Raw genomic sequence first — 24,098 nt, forward strand, 5'->3', positions numbered from 1 at the left:
AGACCCAAGAGAGGGATGCTGCCACCTTAGCTAAGCAGGATAGTAAGTTGCAACAGTGTTCTGTGCAGTGCAGCCAGAGTAGTTGCTTTGACTGTGTCAGTGAAAGGCCCCTCATAGGAAGAAGGGGGGCTGCTTTCTAAGTTATACAGTGTGTGTTATATCACCAGTGCCAGTTGCATGTGGTGAGCTGCCAGAGTCTGGGATCAGACAGAATCTACAGCAAGAGATCTTCTGCATGCAGGGACTAGGCTATAGGTATACCCCCAGGGCCCAGTTAGCCCCCTGAGACACTGTAGAGGAATACTGTATGTTATAGGGACAGGGACTCCATCACCATACTCAGAGAGAAAGAGGAATGCTGCATGACAGTGCCTGACTGTCAGTACAGCGTGTAGCAGGAAGAGTGCCTGACTCCATAGCAGAGACTGTGGTAAAGGATCATTCCGGCAGGAGATCCCTCCCTGGAGGAGTCAGAGTCTGGGATCAGACAGAATCTACAGCAAGAGATCTTCTGCATGCAGGGACTAGGCTATAGGTATACCCCCAGGGCCCAGTTAGCCCCCTGAGACACTGTAGAGGAATACTGTATGTTATAGGGACAGGGACTCCATCACCATACTCAGAGAGAAAGAGGAATGCTGCATGACAGTGCCTGACTGTCAGTACAGCGTGTAGCAGGAAGAGTGCCTGACTCCATAGCAGAGACTGTGGTAAAGGATCATTCCGGCAGGAGATCCCTCCCTGGAGGAGTCAGAGTCTGGGATCAGACAGAATCTACAGCAAGAGATCTTCTGCATGCAGGGACTATGCTAGAGGTATACCCCCAGGGCCCAGTTAACCCCCTGATTCACTGTAGAGGAATACTGTATGTTATAGGGACAGGGACTCCGTCACCATACTCAGAGAGAAAGAGGAATGCTGCATGACAGTGCCTGACTGTCAGTACAGCGTGTAGCAGGAAGAGTGCCTGACTCCATAGCAGAGACTGTGGTAAAGGATCATTCCGGCAGGAGATCCCTCCCTGGAGGAGTCAGAGTCTGGGATCAGACAGAATCTACAGCAAGAGATCTTCTGCATGCAGGGACTAGGCTAGAGGTATACCCCCAGGGCCCAGTTAGCCCCCTGAGACACTGTAGAGGAATACTGTATGTTATAGGGACAGGGACTCCGTCACCATACTCAGAGAGAAAGAGGAATGCTGCATGACAGTGCCTGACTGTCAGTACAGCGTGTAGCAGGAAGAGTGCCTGACTCCATAGCAGAGACTGTGGTAAAGGATCATTCCGGCTGGAGATCCCTCCCTGGAGGAGTCAGAGGGTGTAATCATTTCTGCAAGGAGCAACGCACCGCGGCGTGGGACCAAGTTGCGGAGTTGCTGACTACAAAGGATTTTCCTGATCAGAACTGATCAGGGAGGTAGTATAATAAGTGCACCACCGGGCCCCAACACAGGGAAGCGCTATCCCTCACACTCACAATCACCTTATTGTTGTGGACACTCAAGGGATAAAGCACATCATTATCAAAGGGACCGAGGGTGATGTGATGATGGACATGTGGGCGAGGGGATGGTATGCAGTCAGGGTGATGCAATGTTATTCCTATGATGTATTGATGTTATGCAAAGAGAGTTTCATTGAAGTTATCGTTCATGCTCAGTAAATACTGTTTATTCACATTGTGTGTATTTACTGTATGGTTGTTCTGGTGAGGGCGCACTCCCACCACGTTGGGATCCCTCATCAGTGGAGGCGCTGCACCGAGTGTAAGTATATACCCCAGGTTCCCCGTGGCGGAAGCTCAGCCCTCCTGGTTGCCACTTCTGTAAATAATGTCATTACCTAACGCAGAGATTTTCGACTCGTCCTCAAGACCCACCAACAGGTCAGGTTTTTAGGATATCCCGTCTTCAGCACAGGTGGCTCAATCAGTGGCTCAGTCTTATTGAGTCACCTGTGCTGAAGCAGGGATATCCTGAAAACCTGACCTGTTGTGGGGTCTTGAGGACTGAAGTTGAGAACCTCTGAGTTAGGTAATGACATTATTTACAGAAGGCTAATATTTGGTCAGTTGAGAACCCCGGATCTAAGAGCCTTAAGAAATGTAACTGTGCTAAAAGCAATGCTTTTGTTTCTTTGGAAAATGAATTACAAATTGAATGGGTGGGTGTCAGTCAGTGTTATCATTACCCTTAGCTAGGGTTGCCACCTTCTACTGAAGGGCAACAGGATCATTTTTTTTTAAATGAAGCGCTTACATTCAACGACATCTCACGGCATCCTCCGGACATCTCCCCGAGCAACTCCCGTCAATATGGCTGCACGGCGTCAAATGGCCAAAACCCGTAGTCTCAGGGTGAAACCCAGAGTGGTGGCAACCCATGCCCTTAGCCCAACCTGCACCTCATCAGACAGCCACGAAAGAGGAGGGAGTGGGCATTGCTTGTGCAGACTCTTGTTGAACACAGTAATAACAGACAAAAGAGAGTGGCTAAAGGAAGTCAAACCCCTCCCAAAGTTCACCGGGTTTACATACTAACTTTAAAAAAATAATTTCAAAATACTTTGAGGGGCCGGATGTTGGTAAAAAGGCATCGGTCACCCAGAGGTGACCCCTTAAACAACACTGGCTTTAGTTTACTTTGGTCCTAGGAGGGACTGACCCCTTAACCCTATCACTGCCGTTAGTACACTTTGCTCCTAGGAGGGACTGACCCCTTAACCATGTCACTGCCATTAGTACACTTTGCCCATAGGAGAGACTGACTCCTTAACCATGTCACTGCCATTAGTACACATTGCCTCTAGGTGAGACTGACCCTTGAACCATGTCACTGCCATTAGTACACTTTGCCCCTAGGAGAGACTGCCTCTTTAAATATATTATCCCTGCCCCAGTGGAAGCTACGAGGTTCAAATTGTATGAGACTGTGGGGCTTTCAAATACACAATCAAGTTTCATGCTACGTCTATCTACGTTCAGAGATGCCAACCTCAACGGCAACATAAAAACCAATGCAAAAAAGGAGAAATACATTATCTGTGATTTTCTGCAAAGTTTGACATTTGTATTTGTTAAGAGGCGATAAGGGCTGTTTGTAAAAAAAAAAAAAATGAACTCGCTCTATAAGAGGTTTTGTTGTACTTCCACAATGCTGCTATGTCAGTGAAACACAATGACAAGGGCCTGGGTTTACCAATTAGTCATGAGAGCGTTGGCAGGCAGCATAAACGCTTAGAGAACTGCAGCCATTTATCCCAACTCTCAAGGAAAAATAGATGTGTGCTCCAGGTGAAGGGGTTCATGGTCCATAGCACAATTGGCTTGTTGGGGGTTAGGAACCGCTGATTTTTCTTATGTTATATATCATGTGTAGCACCTGTTCCATCTGGGGGTCCCCCGACTAGCAAACAGGCTGGGGATACTCTGTCTGGATATGGTGAGTGCTCCCATTCACTTCTCCTTCTTACGTATCCCAGACATATTAGCTGTCCCTGTTGCTCATCTCAGCAGCGCCTCCAAATGTAGCACCTGTTTCCCCCTGCCACGGGAGATCTGGCCACTACATGGGTATTGCCCTGGTGCTGTAGCTTACCTGCTGGTTACTGGAAGTCTGAGTTGCTCCACGGATGTTGTGTGGGGTCAGCAACAGGGCAGGATTTTCCATCCCATGAGGATCCTGCTGGAAGCAGGATGGTCCCAACAGGCAATTCTCCTTCACTATGACCACACATTTGGGCTGGTACAACGGCATCTTTTTTTGGCAGACAGCATGGAATCGTCTCCATTCCCTGGAGCAGACACCAGGGCTGGTGTCCCCAGGAGTCACTCGTCAGCTCCTTTACCCTCTTGTGAAACAAGGTGAATAAAGTGCGCTACTACAATCAAACTCAACAATAAACCACAAAATAACCCAAGTGAGATGAGTGGTTATACAGAGAATAAATATGAAAAAAACTATTACGTGATCCTAAGTGTAATTGAAGAGAGCGTCTGCAGCCGTAGCAGAAGGTGGCTCAAACAACCCCTAAACTAGAACAGAGAAAAACAGCGCACAACGCTCATAGTGCAGTTAATAAAATATTATTGGGTTACACAGTATAAGGTAAGTATCCTGCGTACATCAAGGATGAATTAAAACAGCATTTCAAGGGATATTGTTACCCAAGCGCCATCCAGCAGGACCAGGTCTCTCCAGCAAGATGTCGTCTGGTATCCCACAGGGTTACACTGCCAGATCCCGAGTCGTCACACTGGTACCCTTTGTCAGTGCCTGTGGTGGGTCTGTGGCTTCGTCGCCAGTCCTGTTCCACATGTGAAGGGCGACACAGATGAGGGTGTCCCCATGTTGCAGTTCTACTGCTAGATGATTGTGAGGGATCCGTTAGTGGGAGTAGTCTGATGGCGGTGGTTCACTGCATGTCTGCATCCGATCGCCTCTCCGTCTAACCGTCAGTGACGTCACTCGGCTGCGACACCGCGTACCGCACGCCCCAATCCTCTCGCCGGTCAAAAAGTCACATCAGCAGCAGATAATGGATGTCAAAATCGTCTGATCACTGAGGTCTCAAATCGCAGTACTATCCAACGCGTTTCGAAACCACAAGGTTTCTTCATCAGGGTGCTGTAGCTCACCTGCTGGTTACAGGAGGTCTGAGTTGCTCCTCGGATGTTGTGTGGGTGCAGCAACAGGGCAGGGTTTTCCTTCTCAGGGTGCAGCGCCTCCATCCCATGAGGATCCTGCTGGCAGCAGGATGGTCCCCACAGGCAATTCTCCTTCACAATGACCACACATTATGGCTGGTACAACAGCATCTTTATTTGGCAGACAGCATGGCATCATCTCCATTCCCTGGAGCAGACACCAGGGGTTTGTGCCCCCAGGAGTCACTCCTCAGCTCCTTTACCCTCTTGCAGGGAAAAGGATATCACACCATACCACACAGCTCAGCTCAGTCCTATTCAATTTGGTGGAGTGTCAGCTTTTATACCCGTGGGGAAGGGCTTGTAACCCTGCTCAATAACAGGGCAGGTCCAGGTACTGACAGGCATCACACCATATACATGTGACCCAGTCAGTACCCTCCCCAGGTATTACACTCCAACTGCAGGTTTAGGCCTGCCCCTGGATAAGGCAACATAGTACCCACCCAGGCTGCAACTGCAGGCTAGGCACTGCGCAGGAGTTTAACCCCAACACTGCCTGTTCCTATCAGGACTTATAGTGTTGAAGCCAGTGGAAAGCTATAGCCAGGGGCTATATACTGCATATATGTACAGTAGGCACACTAGTAATAAAGATTTGACATATAGTGGCAAGTGCATGCAACAAAACAATCATATATAAAGATACTTTACCCAAACCGGAGTTCGGGACCTTCATCAGGGTAATGTGTGATGTAGGCCTTGATGTAAGGTCCGAAAGTTTGGATTTTGAATCTTTTGCTAAAATATCTATCCCCCTCTCCCTTTCCCTCTCTCCCTCTCCCAACAGATCAGGTTTTAAGGAAATCCCTGCTTCGGGGACATACAAAGGCTATATTGAACCTGCTCTAAAGCACAGCCAATTCACATCGAACTGCAGCCATAACCCTACAGTTGTCATATAGGCGTGCAACACATACTATAAACACACACTATAAAATGCAGGCTCCCCACATCTCTGCAGCAGTGAGATGGTTATACGCGCCCTACAAATAATGCTGTCATGCCCCAATCATGCTGCGCATCAGTCCAACCCGACCGCGTCATTTTTAGATTGAGCCCTAAGAAGATAGGAACATGAGGAATTTGCCATGGCATACTTAAAAATAAATACACTTAAATGTCTAGACACGATGTCTCTGTGGGTGACAGAGCGTAAGTAAGTTATACACCTCCTTACTTTCCCATATTGTGACTGGGCTTTGTTAGCCTTTGTTTATTATGGAGGAATTATTACTTGGTATGATAGCGCATTGATGTAGTATTAACACAGCTGTCATTGAGCTGACATTGAGAACGTTCGCCCGTCACACAGGAATGTGCGTGTACATTGAGCTGTCCTCGTCTTCAACAATTAGGTGTACTCGGGAATACCATGCTATGTAAAACACTGATATCGGCCACGTGAGGTATGGCAGAGTACCACTCATTTTTAATGAAGGAGTGGCTCAGGGAGTAAAGGCGCTGACTGATAACAGTGACACTGAGTTTGACTCAGGGGAGCCTGGTTCAAATCAGGTGTGACCTTGGGCAAGTCACTTTATGTCCCTGTGCCTCAGGCGCCAAACACTTAAGATTGTAAGCTCTGCGGGGCAGCAGCTGTGTCTGTAACATTCCTATGTGCTGCGTATCACGCGCTAATGCTGTGATTGTGACCCGCTTTGTGTCCCATTGGGAGAAAAGCGCTATATGAAATAAAGTTATTATTATTATTTAACGAACCCAGAGTACCATTAATTTCTTTAGTTTTACACTTTTCATTATTTATTTAAAAAAATAGGGGGGGGGGGGGGGAGGGGGAAAGAAAAATAGAATTTAGAAAAATTAATCATTCAGTTTTTATAGAAAAAAAAAATAATAATTGGGAGACCTCATAGCAATAAATGTGAAAGCACAATGATGGATTAAAAAAAACCCCATGAATTAGAATAAAAAAAATGATACCAAATACAGTTAGAAGTAAAGGGGAACATGCCGTAACGATACGGGTGTATGGCCTCTGACGATGGGGCTGTTCCCCCCCAAACGTTATGCCCCAAATCAGACATGTGGTCGCGGCCGTCTGGCCATGAGAGAGTCTCGGCCGGTGTTCGGCCGCTGGACGCTCCGGCGCGGGTCGTTTCTCCAATAAGGTAAGTTAACTGAATGGGTTTTAGGGATTAGGGTAGGGGGGGGTTGAGGACAGACGTTTTTAAGGTAAGGGTTTTCGGGTAGGGGACACGGGGTTAAGGTTTTTAGGGTAAGGCGTTAGGGTTTTGGGGTAGGGGATTAGGGTAAGGGGCTAGATTTTTAGGGTGGGGATATGGGTACGAGGTTAAAGGTTTTAGGGTAAGGTTAGCATTAAGGGTTTTAAGGGTAAGGGGTAAGGTTAGGTGTTTATCTTGGCGGCGAAGCGGCCGGCGGAGAGATGTCCCTGCGGCGAGACGAGCAGTGGCTAAATGCCGGGAGAGGTTTGATCGCAGAAAGACAGCCACGTCCAAATGTCTCAGACTGTTCCAAAGGTCCGCTGATACGCGGCAACGCTGCCAGTATGTAATAGTGTTAGAGCGCAGCGCTTCCCGTCATAAGTCTATTCTGTATCATTTTTATTCTATTTCATGTTCTTCTTTTCTAGGGGTTTCCACCTTAGCCACTTGCACTTAATAATAATAATAATAATAATAATAATATTATTATATACATTTTCCATTCCTCTTTTCCCTGTTTTTATAGATTTCTCACAGTTCCATGTTTAATAAATTTCCAGTTTTCCAAGGTTAGGGGCAGTACGCCCAGAACATGTATGGTTTCTAACTGTGCTGCAGCAGGGATAGCTTGAAAACCTGACCTGTTGGGGGCCCTTGAGGACTGGAGTTGGCCGCCCCTGGCGTACACAATTATAACACTATCCCTTCTATTTTGTAAGTCATTTATTTCTGGGGTGAGCTACGTTTGAGTTATTTCTCTTTAAAGCTATAACACCCCTGAAAGTGGTGGGTTGTACATGTTAGATCCACGCGGTAGATGCAGGCATAGGGGAATAATAATAACTTTATTTGATATAGTACTTTCTCCCAATGGGACTCACAATTACAGCAGGCAGAGAGGATGGAGGGGGACAGGGAGGATAGAGGGGGACACAGAGGGGGACAGGGAGGAGGGAGGGGGGAATGATGGAGGGAGGGGACAGGGAGGATGGAGGGGGACAGGGAGGATGGAGGGGGACACAGGGAGGAGGGAGGGGGACAGGGAGGAGGGAGGGGGACAGGGAGGGGAGGGGGACAGGGAGGAGGGAGGGGAAAGGATGGAGGGAGGTGACAGGGAGGATGGAGGGGGACAGGGAGGAGGGAGGGGGACAGGGAGGAGGGAGGGGGGACAGGGAGGAGGGAGGGGGACAGGTAGGGGGGAAGGATGGAGGGAGGGGACAGGGAGGAGGGAGGGGGACAGGGAGGAGGGAGGGGGACAGGGAGGATGGAGGGAAGAGAAGGGAGGGAGACAGGGAGGAGGACAGGGAAGGAGACGGGGTGGGACAGGAGGACAGGGAAGGAGACATGGGGGGACGGGACAGGGAGGGAGACAGGGGGACAGGGACGCACAATGGACAGATAACAGATTGACCGATACAGTAGATAGAAGCACAGATATAGATAGATAGATAGATAGATAGATAGATAGATAGATAGATAGATAGACTGAGATAGATAGATAGATAGATAGACTGAGATAGATAGATAGATAGATAGATAGATAGATAGATAGATAGATAGATAGATAGATAGATAGATAGATAGATAGATAGATAGATAGACTGAGATAGATAGATAGACTGAGATAGATAGACAGATGCATAGATAGATAGATAGATAGACAGACAGATGACAGAGATACTGTACAATAGATAGATGTGATATACATAGAAGTAGATAGAGCTGCTACTTTACATCTCTCACTAAACGTATTGAGATGTGGGAATTTTTACCAGGATAAACAATGCAATATTCCAGCATCAAAAAGTCGTCTTTAACCCCGAGAGAGAGTCGGTGTGCCTGTACATACTGCGGCTGTCACATTACCGCAGGACACGGCTACACCGTCACTATACAGGCGGCGTTCTGCTGTTAGAACGCATGATGCATGTTTTCTACGCGCTAAGTACAACAGAGGCCGGGAACCTGGCGGCCTTCTCATCAGTACCGCTTCCCTGGCCCAGCGGGAGAGGTCTCCTCATCAGTACCGCTTCCCTGGCCCAGCGGGAGAGCTCTCCTCATCAGTACCGCTTCCCTGTCCCAGCGGGAGAGCTCTCCTTCTCATCAGTACCGCTTCCCTGTCCCAGCGGGAGAGCTCTCCTCATCAGTACCGCTTCCCTGTCCCAGCGGGAGAGCTCTCCTTCTCATCAGTACCGCTTCCCTGGCCCAGCGGGAGAGCTCTCCTCATCAGTACCGCTTCCCTGGCCCAGCGGGAGAGCTCTCCTCATCAGTACCGCTTCCCTGTCCCAGCGGGAGAGCTCTCCTCATCAGTACCGCTTCCCTGTCCCAGCGGGAGAGCTCTCCTCATCAGTACCGCTTCCCTGTCCCAGCGGGAGAGCTCTCCTCATCAGTACCGCTTCCCTGTCCCAGCGGGAGAGCTCTCCTTCTCATCAGTACCGCTTCCCTGGCCCAGCGGGAGAGCTCTCCTCATCAGTACCGCTTCCCTGTCCCAGCGGGAGAGCTCTCCTCATCAGTACCGCTTCCCTGGCCCAGCGGGAGAGCTCTCCTCATCAGTACCGCTTCCCTGTCCCAGCGGGAGAGCTCTCCTTCTCATCAGTACCGCTTCCCTGGCCCAGTGGGAGAGCTCTCCTTCACATCAGTACCGCTTCCCTGTCCCAGCGGGAGAGCTCTCCTCATCAGTACCGCTTCCCTGGCCCAGCGGGAGAGCTCTCCTCATCAGTACCGCTTCCCTGGCCCAGCGGGAGAGCTCTCCTTTACACCAGTACCGCTTCCCTATCCCAGCGGGAGAGCTCTCCTTTACACCAGTACCGCTTCCCTGGCCCAGCGGGAGAGCTCTCCTTCTCATCAGTACCGCTTCCCTGGCCCAGCGGGAGAGCTCTCCTTCTCATCAGTACCGCTTCCCTGTCCCAGCGGGAGAGCTCTCCTTTACACCAGTACCGCTTCCCTGTCCCAGCGGGAGAGCTCTCCTCATCAGTACCGCTTCCCTGTCCCAGCGGGAGAGCTCTCCTCATCAGTACCGCTTCCCTGTCCCAGCGGGAGAGCTCTCCTCATCAGTACCGCTTCCCTGTCCCAGCGGGAGAGCTGTCCTCATCAGTACCGCTTCCCTGTCCCAGCGGGAGAGCTCTCCTCATCAGTACCGCTTCCCTGGCCCAGCGGGAGAGCTCTCCTCATCAGTACCGCTTCCCTGGCCCAGCGGGAGAGCTCTCCTTTACACCAGTACCGCTTCCCTGTCCCAGCGGGAGAGCTCTCCTTTACATCAGTACCGCTTCCCTGTCCCAGCGGGAGAGCTCTCCTCATCAGTACCGCTTCCCTGGCCCAGCGGGAGAGCTCTCCTCATCAGTACCGCTTCCCTGTCCCAGCGGGAGAGCTCTCCTCATCAGTACCGCTTCCCTGTCCCAGCGGGAGAGCTCTCCTCATCAGTACCGCTTCCCTGTCCCAGCGGGAGAGCTCTCCTCATCAGTACCGCTTCCCTGGCCCAGCGGGAGAGCTCTCCTTTACACCAGTACCGCTTCCCTGGCCCAGCGGGAGAGCTGTCCTCATCAGTACCGCTTCCCTGGCCCAGCGGGAGAGCTCTCCTTTACACCAGTACCGCTTCCCTGTCCCAGCGGGAGAGCTCTCCTTCTCATCAGTACCGCTTCCCTGTCCCAGCGGGAGAGCTCTCCTCATCAGTACCGCTTCCCTGTCCCAGCGGGAGAGCTCTCCTTTACACCAGTACCGCTTCCCTGGCCCAGCGGGAGAGCTCTCCTCATCAGTACCGCTTCCCTGTCCCAGCGGGAGAGCTCTCCTTTACACCAGTACCGCTTCCCTGGGCCAGCGGGAGAGCTCTCCTCATCAGTACCGCTTCCCTGTCCCAGTGGGAGAGCTCTCCTTCTCATCAGTACCGCTTCCCTGTCCCAGCGGGAGAGCTCTCCTTTACATCAGTACCGCTTCCCTGTCCCAGCGGGAGAGCTCTCCTTCTCATCAGTACCGCTTCCCTGTCCCAGCGGGAGAGCTCTCCTTTACACCAGTACCGCTTCCCTGTCCCAGCGGGAGAGCTCTCCTTTACACCAGTACCGCTTCCCTGGCCCAGCGGGAGAGCTCTCCTTCTCATCAGTACCGCTTCCCTGGCCCAGCGGGAGAGCTCTCCTTCTCATCAGTACCGCTTCCCTGTCCCAGCGGGAGAGCTCTCCTTTACATCAGTACCGCTTCCCTGTCCCAGCGGGAGAGCTCTCCTTCTCATCAGTACCGCTTCCCTGTCCCAGCGGGAGAGCTCTCCTTCTCATCAGTACCGCTTCCCTGTCCCAGCGGGAGAGCTCTCCTCATCAGTACCGCTTCCCTGTCCCAGCGGGAGAGCTCTCCTCATCAGTACCGCTTCCCTGTCCCAGCGGGAGAGCTCTCCTTTACATCAGTACCGCTTCCCTGGCCCAGCAGGAGAGCTCTCCTTCTCATCAGTACCGCTTCCCTGTCCCAGCGGGAGAGCTCTCCTCATCAGTACCGCTTCCCTGTCCCAGCGGGAGAGCTCTCCTTTACATCAGTACCGCTTCCCTGGCCCAGCAGGAGAGCTCTCCTTCTCATCAGTACCGCTTCCCTGTCCCAGCGGGAGAGCTCTCCTTTACATGATATACGTCTCACACCGGATCGTTCGCAGGGCTCTGTCAGTTTACGCTGCATCTATGTGCATGCACAGCCCCAATTACCTGGAGAAGAGTTGTCTGCCACTGACAGATAGGACTTACGCAGGCTCAGCTCAGGTTACCGGCACTGCTAGCCGATACTTGTATACACGCTGAATGCAGAGTACATTACTGCAGGGTACTCAACACCAGTCCTCAAGCACCACCAACAGGTCAGGGTTTTAGGATATCCCAGCTTCAGCACATGTGGCTCAATCGGTCTCTGCTTCAGCACAGGTGGCTCAATCAGTCCCAGCTGCAGCACAGGTGGCTCAATCGGTCCCTGCTTCAGCACAGGTGGCTCAATCAGTCCCTGCTTCAGCACAGGTTGCTCAATCGGTCCCAGCTGCAGCACAGGTGGTTGAATAGGTCCCAGCTTCAGCACAGGTGGCTTAATCAGTGGCTCAGTCGTTGAAGCTGGGATATCCTTAAATCCTGACATGTTGGGGGAGGGGGTTGGGAGATGGGGGGGGCTTGACGACTGGAGTTGAGCACCCCTGAGTTAGGTTAACCCTACGTTAAGACTGAGCTTCTGATTGAGCCACCTGTGCTGAAGCAGGGACAGAGTGAGCCCCCTGTGCTGAAGCAGGGACTGATTGCGACACCTGTGCTGAGGCAGGGATATCCTGAAAACTTTACCTGTTTGGGGGGGCACCCCTGCATTACTGCTCACTACTCGGCAGTATAACCCCCCAGAGGGGAGCTGAGACTGTAAGGAAACATTTGTGAAACTGTTCCAAATACAGTTACACAATTTTAAGCATTTTTTGTCGTCGTCCCCCCCCCCCAAGTTCAAATCCCCCAAAACGTTTCGCAAAGCTTTACAGCCCTAATAATGTCGCCAAGTTAGCAAACCTTCAGCGAAGTATCGCCAGTGGGCGAAAACGGGTGTGTGCGTCCTACTAATATTCTCAATATTACGCCCACCGAGCGATTTTAGAGAATTTTGCCAATTAGCATATTAAATGAACTGGCAATACATGTGGATTTAATGCGCGGCGGATCATCGACTCAGCCGCGGGGGGGGGGGGGGGGTTTCTCCCCTCCCCCCCCCCCTCCAAAGGGCAAATTCGCGTGGTTCCAAAAGTCTCGGACATCTTACCCGATCTCTGTGAAAGTCTGGTAAAAAAAAGATTTCTATTATAAAGAATGTAGGTTGTGCCGATTGGGGTCAGATAGGACAAGAGCTGACGCGTTCCACCATTGCATCATCTTGGCTCTGCAGAGAGTGGAGCAGACGATCCCCGCATGGCACTGTTCAAAGCATGTTCCACTAAATTAAAAGTTTAATTAAAAGCAATTAAGTTGGAAACGCTTGAGAATGATGTCATCTAATTAAACATGTTGTGTGCGATTTCAGGTCTGGAAGGGGTTGTTTTGTCTAATTGTATTTACACTTCGTTGTTAAAGTTCCTGGCTTAAGCCACGCTAAAGGGGAAATAGTTAACCCCATAGCAGCCAGAGGGACCTTGTAACGCAATGCATTGTAGGTCCCACTGGCATTCAACGCTATATGTTTATATTAAAGCCATACTAAGTTCATTATTTCCCTCTGTGTGCAGCCATGTTCAGTGTGCGGTGTTTCTCTGCTGGCCGACCGTCCCCACCCGTCACTTATGGCTCTGCCCGTGATGTCGCTTATGGCTCTGCCCGTGATGTTACTTACGGCTCTGCCCGTGATGTCACTGCTCTGCCCGTGATGTCACTGCTCTGCCCGTGATGTCACTTATGGCTCTGCCCGTGATGTCACTGCTCTGCCCGTGATGTCACTTATGGCTCTGCCCGTGATGTCACTTATGGCTCTGCCATGATGTTACTTACGGCTCTGCCCGTGATGTCACTGCTCTGCCCGTGATGTCACTTATGGCTCTGCCCGTGATGTCACTTATGGCTCTGCCATGATGTTACTTACGGCTCTGCCCGTGATGTCACTGCTCTGCCCGTGATGTCACTTATGGCTCTGCCCGTGATGTCGCTTACGGCTCTGCCCGTGATGTCACTTATGGCTCTGCCCGTGATGTCACTTATGGCTCTGCCCGTGATGTCACTTATGGCTCTGCCATGATGTTACTTACGGCTCTGCCCGTGATGTCACTGCTCTGCCCGTGATGTCACTTATGGCTCTGCCCGTGATGTCACTTATGGCTCTGCCCGTGATGTCACTTACGGCTCTGCTCGTGATGTCACTGCTCTGCCCGTGATGTCACTTATGGCTCTGCCCGTGATGTCATGTATGGCTCTGCCCGTGATGTCACTTATGGCTCTGCCATGATGTTACTTACGGCTCTGCCCGTGATGTCACTGCTCTGCCCGTGATGTCACTTATGGCTCTGCCCGTGATGTCGCTTACGGCTCTGCCCGTGATGTCACTGCATTGCCCGTCATGTCACTTATGGCTCTGCCTGTGATGTCACTTATGGCTCTGCCCGTGATGGAGCCCATTTAGTAGGAGAAGGACGGGGTGTTGGAAAAGAGGGGGATTTTAATATAAAGTTTTATCCTGGGACTGAGTTTCTTTGGCACGAGTTATCCCCAGTGTTAGTTAGATGTGTGGAGGTTGATAGGTAAGGTGGTTACATTTTGTCTTCCTGTCGTCTACTGAGAGTTCCAAGTTATGTGACATTACATCGTAGCATACTGTAGTTACATAGTTACATAGTATTATAGTAGTAACACACCTGTCCCCTGTTCTACCTTTTCAAAATGTTTCAATATGCTTATTGTATGATAAAGGAATGGATCACGTCTAGTTTAAACGTTTTTTTTTTTTTAATAAATCAGTTCTGTAGTGTTCGATAATAGTGACAGGTTTTTTTTTGTGTTTTGTTTTTATTCAACTCAATGCCATTTTGAATTAGTTTTAAATCATCCGTGGATTTCTGTAGCAGGCTTTAGCCCACCTCCCCAGCAGTGCAAGATCTTTGCAACACTTTCCTGTTTGGGATAATGTGTTGCCAATGTTCCCAGCAGTTTGAGCTGCAAACTGTAACAATAGATAATGTTACCTTAGTAATATCAGGTTACTTTGCAGCTGCTGAATTAGGCCTTGCCCCTGCTGCATGCTGCAGCGTCCGCTGTGGCGGACGCTGCGCTCACCAGAGCCCTCCCCGCAACGGCGCCGGGCCCGCTGCGAGGGGGGGCCACAGCGCTCGCGCGAGAGCTACTCCTAACTCGCGTCGAGCGGCTAGGCACGCCCCCCGGCGGTTCAGCCAATGAGGGCGAACCTGCCGGGTGACGTCATGGCCGCGCCCCCGTCACTCCTCCGGCACGCCCCCCCCCCCGGTCTCTGCTCCTGCAGTGAGCTGCAGACCGGGGAATCGCCGGAACGCGCAGCCGAGAGCGCGGGCGCGCATTAGAGCGCCGTGACCGGGGCCTTAGCCTTACACCGACCGAAGCAGCCATTATGTTAGTCCCACAAGCAGGAATTTTACCCATTTATAAGAGGAGCACCAAACGTTTGCCAGCTTAGGTAAGAATGTAGAAGTATACATTGTCACATGCGTTACATATACAAATAATAAGAGAAAAAAGTTGTGTTGCTGCTTTAAAACTAATAGCGGCATTGAGTTGAATAAAAAACAAATATAGTCATTATTATCTAATACTATAGCACTGATTTATTTAAAAGAACAAAAAAAAACCCACACATCCTGTAGGACCGAGGTGTGCAAACTGGGGGGGGCTTTTGGGGGTGTGCGGCGGTCGCAGAGGCCCCACGCTCTTCCCCAAGGCATTTAAATAACATGACGGGGAGCGCGCGATGTCTCTGCATTACATCCCTTATTCTCTCTCCCGACGGCTTCGGGCGAAGCGTCGCCATGGCAACGTGCCTTCAAATGACGTCTCGGGTGTCACGTGACGTCACATCACATAACCCCGCAGCGTCATTTGACGCTGGATACCAGGTTAGCGGGGGGAGGGGGGAGGAGCGCGAGGTGAGCAGGCAGAGAGGCGCAGAACCAAAACTCTGCACACCAGGATATTGCACGGATTGCACCTTTAACACCCGCCTGTCTTACACAGTGGCACTGTTACCTAGTGGCACCTCCGAGTGGACATTACCAGCACAATGATTGTGTGTGTGACCCCAAACGAATACTGTGTGTGCAACTCCCCTGGTCCAGGCCAGAGTTGTGTTGACCGTCGTCTGATTTATTTGACAGGCGAACGTTTTCCCCCCCCCCCCCCCCGATAGATACGGCTAATATTTCTAAACAAAAACAAGCTTGTGTACCGAGTTCAAACATCTGAAGGGGGAGGTTAAGGTATCCTGAGTGCAGGGTGTAAGGATTACTCTGTCCGGGAGCAGTGCAGACATCGTCTGAGGCAGGGAGCAGCAGAAGAAAGGACACATTGTGGCCCAGCTCCAACACCTCCTGTGTGTACAGACGGTAGTGCTTGGCCTGCGGAGGGACACGGAGAGAGAGAGAGAGAGAGTTACAATACGGCACTTATGTAAACACCGTCAATGTCACAGAAAACACTGAACAAAAGTCCAACGCGTGCAGCACGGATAGGGTTAAAAAAAAATGTCACTTGTGGCTTTAAAGGAGCAATCCCAGGACTTAAAAAAAACCAAAAACATTTATTTCGGTTTTTGTTTTTAACGCCGGAATGAAGGGTCTTCAGAGCTGAACCCCGTTAATTTCAGCTCGGGGGGGCCCCCTGCTTCTGGAGATACTTACCTCTGTAGCAGGTGCCCGGTCGCCGCTCTGGGTGAGCTAGCTGGGGTTTCAAGTTTAACGCTCCCGCGTCACGGATTCCAATAGGAAGCCGCGCCGATGATGTCACAGCTTCTTATTGACCCACGGGGCGCCGGAGCTTGGCAACTCCGCCATTACATGAACCCCTGCGGAGCAGCTATCGCCACTGGAGCTTAGTGTCTCCAGAAGCAGGGGATCCCCGAAGCTGAAATGTATTGGGGTTTAGCTCCCGAGACCCCCCTCGCTTCAAACCTGTGTTAGAAAAATATCAAATTAAAAACAGCATGAATTGCTCCTTAAAAGGTCTTTCTACAGCAACTAAATCTCTGAAAGCATCAAACAGAGAGGTTATTTTCAAGGAACTTTCAAATTACCAGGAACAACATTTGTAACATAGTAAGATTAACTGGAGAGAGAGGAAAAAAAGACATGTCCGTCTAGTTTAACCTTTGTTACATTGTAATTGGAGGAGATACTCATCCTATATTTATTGTTCTATTGACCCAGATGAAGACAAACCATAAAAAATTAATCCCAGTGAAGAATCTACAATGATGTTACATACGGGGAATCCCTTCTAGATTCCAGTAATGACCAATTTCTCCCTGGAGCAACACCCTTCCTGCAGTATGTTTAAATTATTTGGCAATATGCTCAAAAAAACGTCGAATCCCTTTTGTAGATATTAGCTGTATATGCCCTCACTGTCGCCATGGGTATTACGTTCCACATTTTAGCCTCACTGTGCTAATTAGTTTGCTAAAAGCGGCAATCATTTGCAGATATCTCATTAATCGCACGTGTATTCAAAAAGGGTATCTGGAATCTAGAAAACGTGATGCTATTTAAGACACGACGCCTATTTACACTATGTGTAATATAAAATTATTTGCTGCTAATGATGCAAAATTGGGCAAATTTGCACCTTTGATGAAAACTAAGGGGTGTATGCATCAAAGCAATTTTGGGGGCAGGCGTGGAACATTTTCATCCCGCACCTATGTATCAAAGTATTTTTCTCCAATTTTGCCCGGGCTGCCCCAGCTTGCACATGGGGAGTGCCAGTAGGAGGAGTTGGGGGGAGTTACGTGGTGCACAGACTTTAACGCGATGTATCCCATTCTGCGTCTCTGCCCCAGCGTGTGATTTGAGGGGTGTCAGTAGGAGGAGTTACATGGTGCACACATTATAATGACGTGTCACATTCTGCGTCTCTCTGCCACAGCGTGTGATTTGAGGGGTGTCAGTAGGAGGAGTTACATGGTGCACAGATTTTAACGCAATGTATCCCATTCTGCGTCTCTCTGCCACAGCGTGTGATTTGAGGGGTGTCAGTAGGAGGAGTTACATGGTGCACACATTATAATGACGTGTCACATTCTGCGTCACTGCCCCAGCTTGCACCTTGGGGAGAGTCAGTAGAAGGAGTTGTGGTGAGTTACATCTCATTATAATCTGTGCACCATGTAACTCATCCCAACTCCTCCTACTGACTCTCCCCGAGGTGCAAGCTGGGGCAGGGAGACGCAGAATGTTGGAGGAGTTGGGGAGAGTTACATCCTTTTATTCATACATGTTTTGGCCAGATAAGCCACGACAGGAAGAATATGCAGGGCTACCCTGTATATCCATCCAGATGATGGGCCGATGGGCTTGACTTGACCTCAACTGTCACATCTCCCCGTTTAAGCCGAGATCTCTGGGGAATCACCCTGACCATGGTGAAACCCCCAGATCGAGGACACGGGTGGCTATCGGCAAAGGCCAGGGCCCATTACTAATATCCCCACACAGCAGCTTACAGCTGAAGCTGGGAGTGACTGAGCCACCTGTGCTGAAGAAGGGATATTCCGAAAGCCTGGCCTGTTGGTGGCCCTTGAGGACTGGCGTTGGCCACCCCGGGTACACATAACACTGCCCCCTGCAGCTCCTGTGACTCGGCTTGGGCCTGACTTCGTGCATTTCACATTGCTTTGCATAAAAGTCGTTTTATGGCTACGAGAATGAAATGTGAATACAGTGCAGAGGGACCCCGGCTGTGTTATGGCATTCGAGGTTTATCAGCGGTTTCCCATTAAACCGGCAGACCACCCTAAGTTTGTTATTTATTTTTAGTGCACAGTTGACTTTTAAAATATATGAAGTGCTTTTAAAAGCAGTCTCTATAGAATTGCTGCTAGTAGTTGGTTCTTACACAGTAATAAGTACTGCAGTTGCAGCAGAATACTACATAGCACAAATATATAGGGCCATACTGACTAAGTAGTGCTACATTAAGACGCCTTAGTAAATATAGCCCTTTATATCCCACACAAGTAAATAGTCTATAATGTGTCTTCAGACACAGAAGGTCTCTTATAGAGTATCACCTCTAATGTGGCACATATATGTTTAAAAGGTGCAGTTCCCCCTTTCCTGGTTCCCAACTGAGTTTAAAATATTTTCGGCAATTAAGTGACCTCCCTCTTTTTCCTCCCAAATCTATGATCAGGGGCACAGCCAGGACTTGCCCAGTGGCTGGGTACATAGCAAAGACCACTGCCAAGACTCCACCCCAACCCCTTCTCAATATACAACAAATCACATACCAGGGCGAGGAGAGAAGAGAAGGCTCTGCGGTAGCACTGGCAGGGGTCGTGGTAAGAACTGCCACAACGCATCTTCGGCCTCTACTTTCATGGACATGGTGGCAGATAGGGTGCCGTGATGGAGCATGTGGATTACTATTGATGTAAATGATGAGTGCCCTGTGCTTTGCACAGTGATGGTTTTGCATGGGCAAATCATAGCATGGTTTGATCTACTGTGGTTGGCAGGTGGGGAGGGGACAACCCATTCCGAGCATTATCCCCTCTCGTACTTTGTCCTGACAATCTCTCCCACAGTGGATGACTTGAGAACTTCTTTGCTTTAGAAGATGTGTGATTGCAGTGAAGTTAGAAGCGGGTCTTACTCATTCATGGAATAACACCATCCTAACACTTCCTTGTATTGTGACATTCCTCACGCTCGTACGTTCTTGAGAACAGTTATAAGGTCTAATGGGAATAAATATTCTGGCGTCTAGTAAATTTGATGAACTGCTTTGCTTATGTTACCAAAAGGAGGCTCAATCAAGTCTTCAACCGCACTCCCACCCAATGATCATGTAGCTATGCATCTCAGATGCACTGATCTTGGTCCCTTGTAGACATGCTTACCATAACATCCTCCTACTGTCTCTGTAACCTCTCTGAGACCCCCCCATTCCTATTGTTACCATTATGTGTTATATTATGTCACGTGTATTACTGCTGTGAAGCGTTATGTACATAAATGGTGCCATATACATAAAGATATACATACATGTAGTCAACAGGAGGACCTTTTCCCCACTTTATTGAAGCAGAATGGACGTGCACATCATTTCAGGAGATAACCTCTTCATCAGGTGTGCCACAATAAAGTAGAGAGAGTGTCCTCCTGATTCCATGATCGGTAATTGCGAGTGTGACTCTAGGATTTATTTTCTGTTGCCTTATCCTGGTGGATGAAAATGATTCGTAAAAAGGCATTATAGAGCTGGAACTCCTTTAGTACTCACTGTACCGGAACAAGTAAGTAGTGGGGCACCAACAGCTGTCAGGGGTCTGACCCTGTGTTAGATCCCGTTTAGTGGATACATTCAATAGTAGGAAGGCAGAGTGCACTCGTAGAGTTGAAGAAAAAGTAACTTTATAGAATTTTACATATTCTGCCTACGCGTTTCGATCCCAGCAGGGACCGAAACGCGCAGGAGGAATATGTTAAATTCAATAAAGTTACTTTTTCTTCGACGCTACGAGTGCCCGCTGCCTTCCTACCATTGGATGATACATTTCCCCATGTTGATCTAAGAACCGCATATCCTCCACAGATGGAAATGAAAGGGAGTGTCCTCTCTACCCTCCCTATCTCCATGAAGAAGGTTCCACCATACCTGGTGTAGAGGTAGATTGATCTGCTTCAGCAGGGCTTTCAGTGCTACCTGGAGGTCGCCGAGTAACGAATGAGTGTGGGTGTCCAGAGACAGGTCCATACTATCCATAGACCCAGACACAGAGAGATTTTGAATCCATTCCCACTCATCTCTGTACGTGAAAGAGAATGGAAAAGGGTTAATATGGGTTATTGCACTCTGATCCCGTGTTAACTGATATTTATTGACGCCGCGGGGTCATGTGACGTCACGCGACCCTGGAGCGTCATTTGACGCATGTGGAAGGTAGGAGAGGGGGCGCGAGACCGGGGGAGGCCTGGCAGGGGGGCGCAGCTTAAAAAGTTTCTCCCCTTTGTGTGTTATTTATATTATTTGTTTTCTATATGATTGTTATGCGTATTACTGCTGTGAAGCGCTATGTACATTAATGGCGCTATATAAATAAAGACATACATACATACATACATACAACCTTACGGCAAGATTTTACGTGACCCGCTTCAAATGTGCCATGTTATTTGTGTTGCCTTCACAATGTGCTACTTGCCCTTCTGGAGGTTACATCAGGGGTGGGAAGCTCCAATCCTCAAGGGTCACCAACAGGTCAGGTTTTCAGGATATCTCTGCTTCGGCACCAGTCCCAGCTCCAGCACAGGCGGCTCAATCAGTCCCAGCTTCAGCACAGGCGGCTCAATCAGTCCCAGCTTCAGCACAGGTGGCTCAATCAGTCCCTGCTTCAGCACAGGCGGCTCAACCAGTCCCAGCTTCAGCACCGGCGGCTCAATCAGTCCCGGCTTCAGCCCAGGTGGCTCAATCGATGATTAAGCCACCTGTGCTGAAGCAGGGATATCCTGAAAACCTGATCGCTTGGTGGCCCTTGAGGACTGGAGCCCCCCACCCCTGGGTTACATGCCGTGTGTATCACTCCCGGTGTTAACGAAGCAGTGCTGTTATGGGAACAATGCAGCTTACTTGGAGACATTGCTATTGTCGCGGACCTTCACGTGGCACAGCATGTTGGGGAGCCTTTGGGAGACGAGGACTTTGATCTGATCAACGGAACTGCACAGTTTCAAGTAGCCCAGGTACAAGCCGGGAGGCAGGCGCTGCTGGCTCCGTTTCTGATAGGACAGGATTTCCTGCAGAATACAAGCACAGAAGCGGGGTTATTGGCGAAGGCGCGTTCCTACAGGTGGGACGTTGGCATGAATCGCGGCTAGATGCAGGCTGCTCGGATCCTAGAGTTTTCTCATTTATTCAGACCAATAACACTCCACTGCAGAAGGAAGGTATTGTCTTTTCAGGCTGTAATACTACACTTTTTTATTGATTCAAGTTGAACATTTGTCAGCGGCACCGAGTTTAAATAACCATGGTATATTTGTGTATACTTAAGTTTGAATATATATATATATATATATATATATACATACCCACATGCTGTATATATGCACACACACTTATATGTATATATTTATATCTTATACTATATTAGTGAAAGCACTGTATGTTTGCCTGCCTGCCTGCCTGCATGCATGCCTGCCTGCTGGATGTCCGGTGTCCCTAGCGGCAATCTCATTGGTCCCTTGGCCCGCCCGCCCCTGCACACCTCTCATTGGCCTCACACACTCACACCACCCCCTTGGCCCGCCCCCCACACCTCTCATTGGCCTGAGGCGGAGTGACGGGCCAAAGGTCCAAAAAAATAAATAAAACACACACACACACACACACACACACACACACACACACACACACACACACACCTCTCTCCCCTCTCCAAATCACCTTTTCCCCCTCCCCAGCGGCATCACCTCTTCCCCCTCCCCAGCGGCATCACCTCTTCCCCCTCCCCAGCGGCATCACCTCTTCCCCCTCCCCAGCGGCATCACCTCTTCCCCCTCCCCAGCGGCATCACCTCTTCCCCCTCCCCAGCGGCATCACCTCTTCCCCCTCCCCAGCGGCATCACCTCTTCCCCCTCCCCAGCGGCATCACCTCTTCCCCCTCCCCAGCGGCATCACCTCTCCCCGCTCCAAATCACCTCTCCCCGCTCCAAATCACCTCTCCCCCCTCCCCGCTCCAAATCACCTCGCTTCCCGCAGCTGCCACGCGGCGCGTAAGATGGCGGACCCCCTTCCTCCCTCGCGGCGCCGAGTCAGACGGTGGCGGCGCCCGGAAGTACAGGTAGGTGTCGCTCCCCACCTCCGGCGCCAAACGGAACTGAGAAAGGGCGCATCAACTGAGGTGTGTGTGTGTGTGTGTGTGTGTGTGTGTGTGTGTGTGTGTGTGTGTCACTGTCCACTGCCCCCCCCTCCTATCCACTGCCCCCCCCTCCTGTCCACTGCCCCCCCCTCCTGTCCACTGCCCCCCCCTCCTGTCCACTGCGTCCCCCCTCCTGTCCACTGCGTCCCCCCTCCTGTCCCCCCTCCTGTCCCGCCTCCTGTCCACTGCCCCCCCCTCCTGTCCACTGCCCCCCCCCTCCTGTCCACTGCCCCCCCTCCTGTCCACTGCCCCCCCCTCCTGTCCACTGCCCCCCCCTCCTGTCCACTGCCCCCCCTCCTGTCCACTGCCCCCCCCTCCTGTCCACTGCCCCCCCCCTCCTGTCCACTGCCCCCTCCCTCCTGTCCACTGCCCCCCCCTCCTGTCCACTGCCCCCCCCTCCTGTCCACTGCCCCCCCCCTCCTGTCCACTGCCCCCCCCTCCTGTCCACTGCCCCCCCCTCCTGTCCACTGCCCCCCCCCTCCTGTCCACTGCCCCCCCCTCCTGTCCACTGCCCCCCCCTCCTGTCCACTGCCCCCCCCCCTCCTGTCCACTGCCCCCCCCTCCTGTCCACTGGCCCCCCCCCCTCCTGTCCACTGCCCCCCCCCCTCCTGTCCACTGCCCCCTCCCTCCTGTCCACTGCCCCCCCCTCCTGTCCACTGCCCCCCCCTCCTGTCCACTGCCCCCCCCCTCCTGTCCACTGCCCCCCCCCCTCCTGTCCACTGCCCCCCCCTCCTGTCCACTGCAGGAAATGCAGGGGGAGGAATCCATGCCTTTGAGGCGCCCCCCCCCTCCCTTTGACGCCCCCCCCCTCCCTTTGACGCCCCCCCCCCTCCCTTTGACGCCCCCCCCTCCCTTTGACGCCCCCCCCCCTCCCTTTGACGCCCCCCCCTCTCCCTTTGACGCCCCCCCCCTCTCCCTTTGACGCCCCCCCCCTCCCTTTGACGCCCCCCCCCTCCCTTTGACGCCCCCCCCCTCCCTTTGACGCCCCCCCCTCCCTTTGACGCCCCCCCCTCCCTTTGACGCCCCCCCCTCCCTTTGACGCCCCCCCCTCCCTTTGACGCCCCCCCCCTCCCTTTGACGCCCCCCCCTCCCTTTGACGCCCCCCCTCCCTTTGACGCCCCCCCCCTCCCTTTGACGCCCCCCCCCCCTCCCTTTGACGCCCCCCCCCCTCCCTTTGACGCCCCCCCCCTCCCTTTGACGCCCCCCCCCCTCCCTTTGACGCCCCCCCCCTCCCTTTGACGCCCCCCCCTCCCTTTGACGCCCCCCCACTCCCTTTGACGCCCCCCCCTGCCTTTGACACCCCCCCCTGCCTTTGACGCCCCGCGCGCACACACTGACTGACTGCCGCACGCACGCACACACTGACTGACGCGCACACAAAGCCTGACTGACGCACGCACACACTGACTGAGGCACACACTGACTGTGTGTGCGTCAGTCAGTCTGTGTGTGTTTGTGTTTCTGCCTCAGACTCACTGACGCGCGAGCAAACACACAGTGACTGACGCACACACGCTACATGAAGCTGTAAAGGAGGGAGGGAGGGGGGGGACTGGATTGATGTGAATGGGGGACAAACAGAGAGAGGGGGGAGGAGAGAGAGGAACGGGAACATTACATCCCGGGCAACGC

At 51.5% G+C, this 24,098-nt stretch overlaps 1 protein-coding gene across 1 annotated transcript in view; it reads right to left on the reverse strand.

Annotated features, from left to right (window-relative positions):
- Positions 1–24,098, reverse strand: part of LOC142483768 (ankyrin repeat and fibronectin type-III domain-containing protein 1-like) — a 161,064-nt gene that overhangs the window by 58,518 nt on the left and 78,448 nt on the right. Inside the window, exons 11-13 of the mRNA XM_075583751.1 lie at positions 21,176–21,342; positions 20,204–20,354; positions 15,777–15,945 (exon numbers count right to left, since the gene is read on the reverse strand). Coding sequence (XP_075439866.1) covers positions 15,777–15,945; positions 20,204–20,354; positions 21,176–21,342 — 487 coding nt within the window. The remainder of the gene's footprint in view (positions 1–15,776; positions 15,946–20,203; positions 20,355–21,175; positions 21,343–24,098) is intronic.

This window comes from Ascaphus truei, unplaced genomic scaffold (assembly GCF_040206685.1).
Source record: "Ascaphus truei isolate aAscTru1 unplaced genomic scaffold, aAscTru1.hap1 HAP1_SCAFFOLD_367, whole genome shotgun sequence".
Classification (NCBI taxonomy): domain Eukaryota; kingdom Metazoa; phylum Chordata; class Amphibia; order Anura; family Ascaphidae; genus Ascaphus; species Ascaphus truei.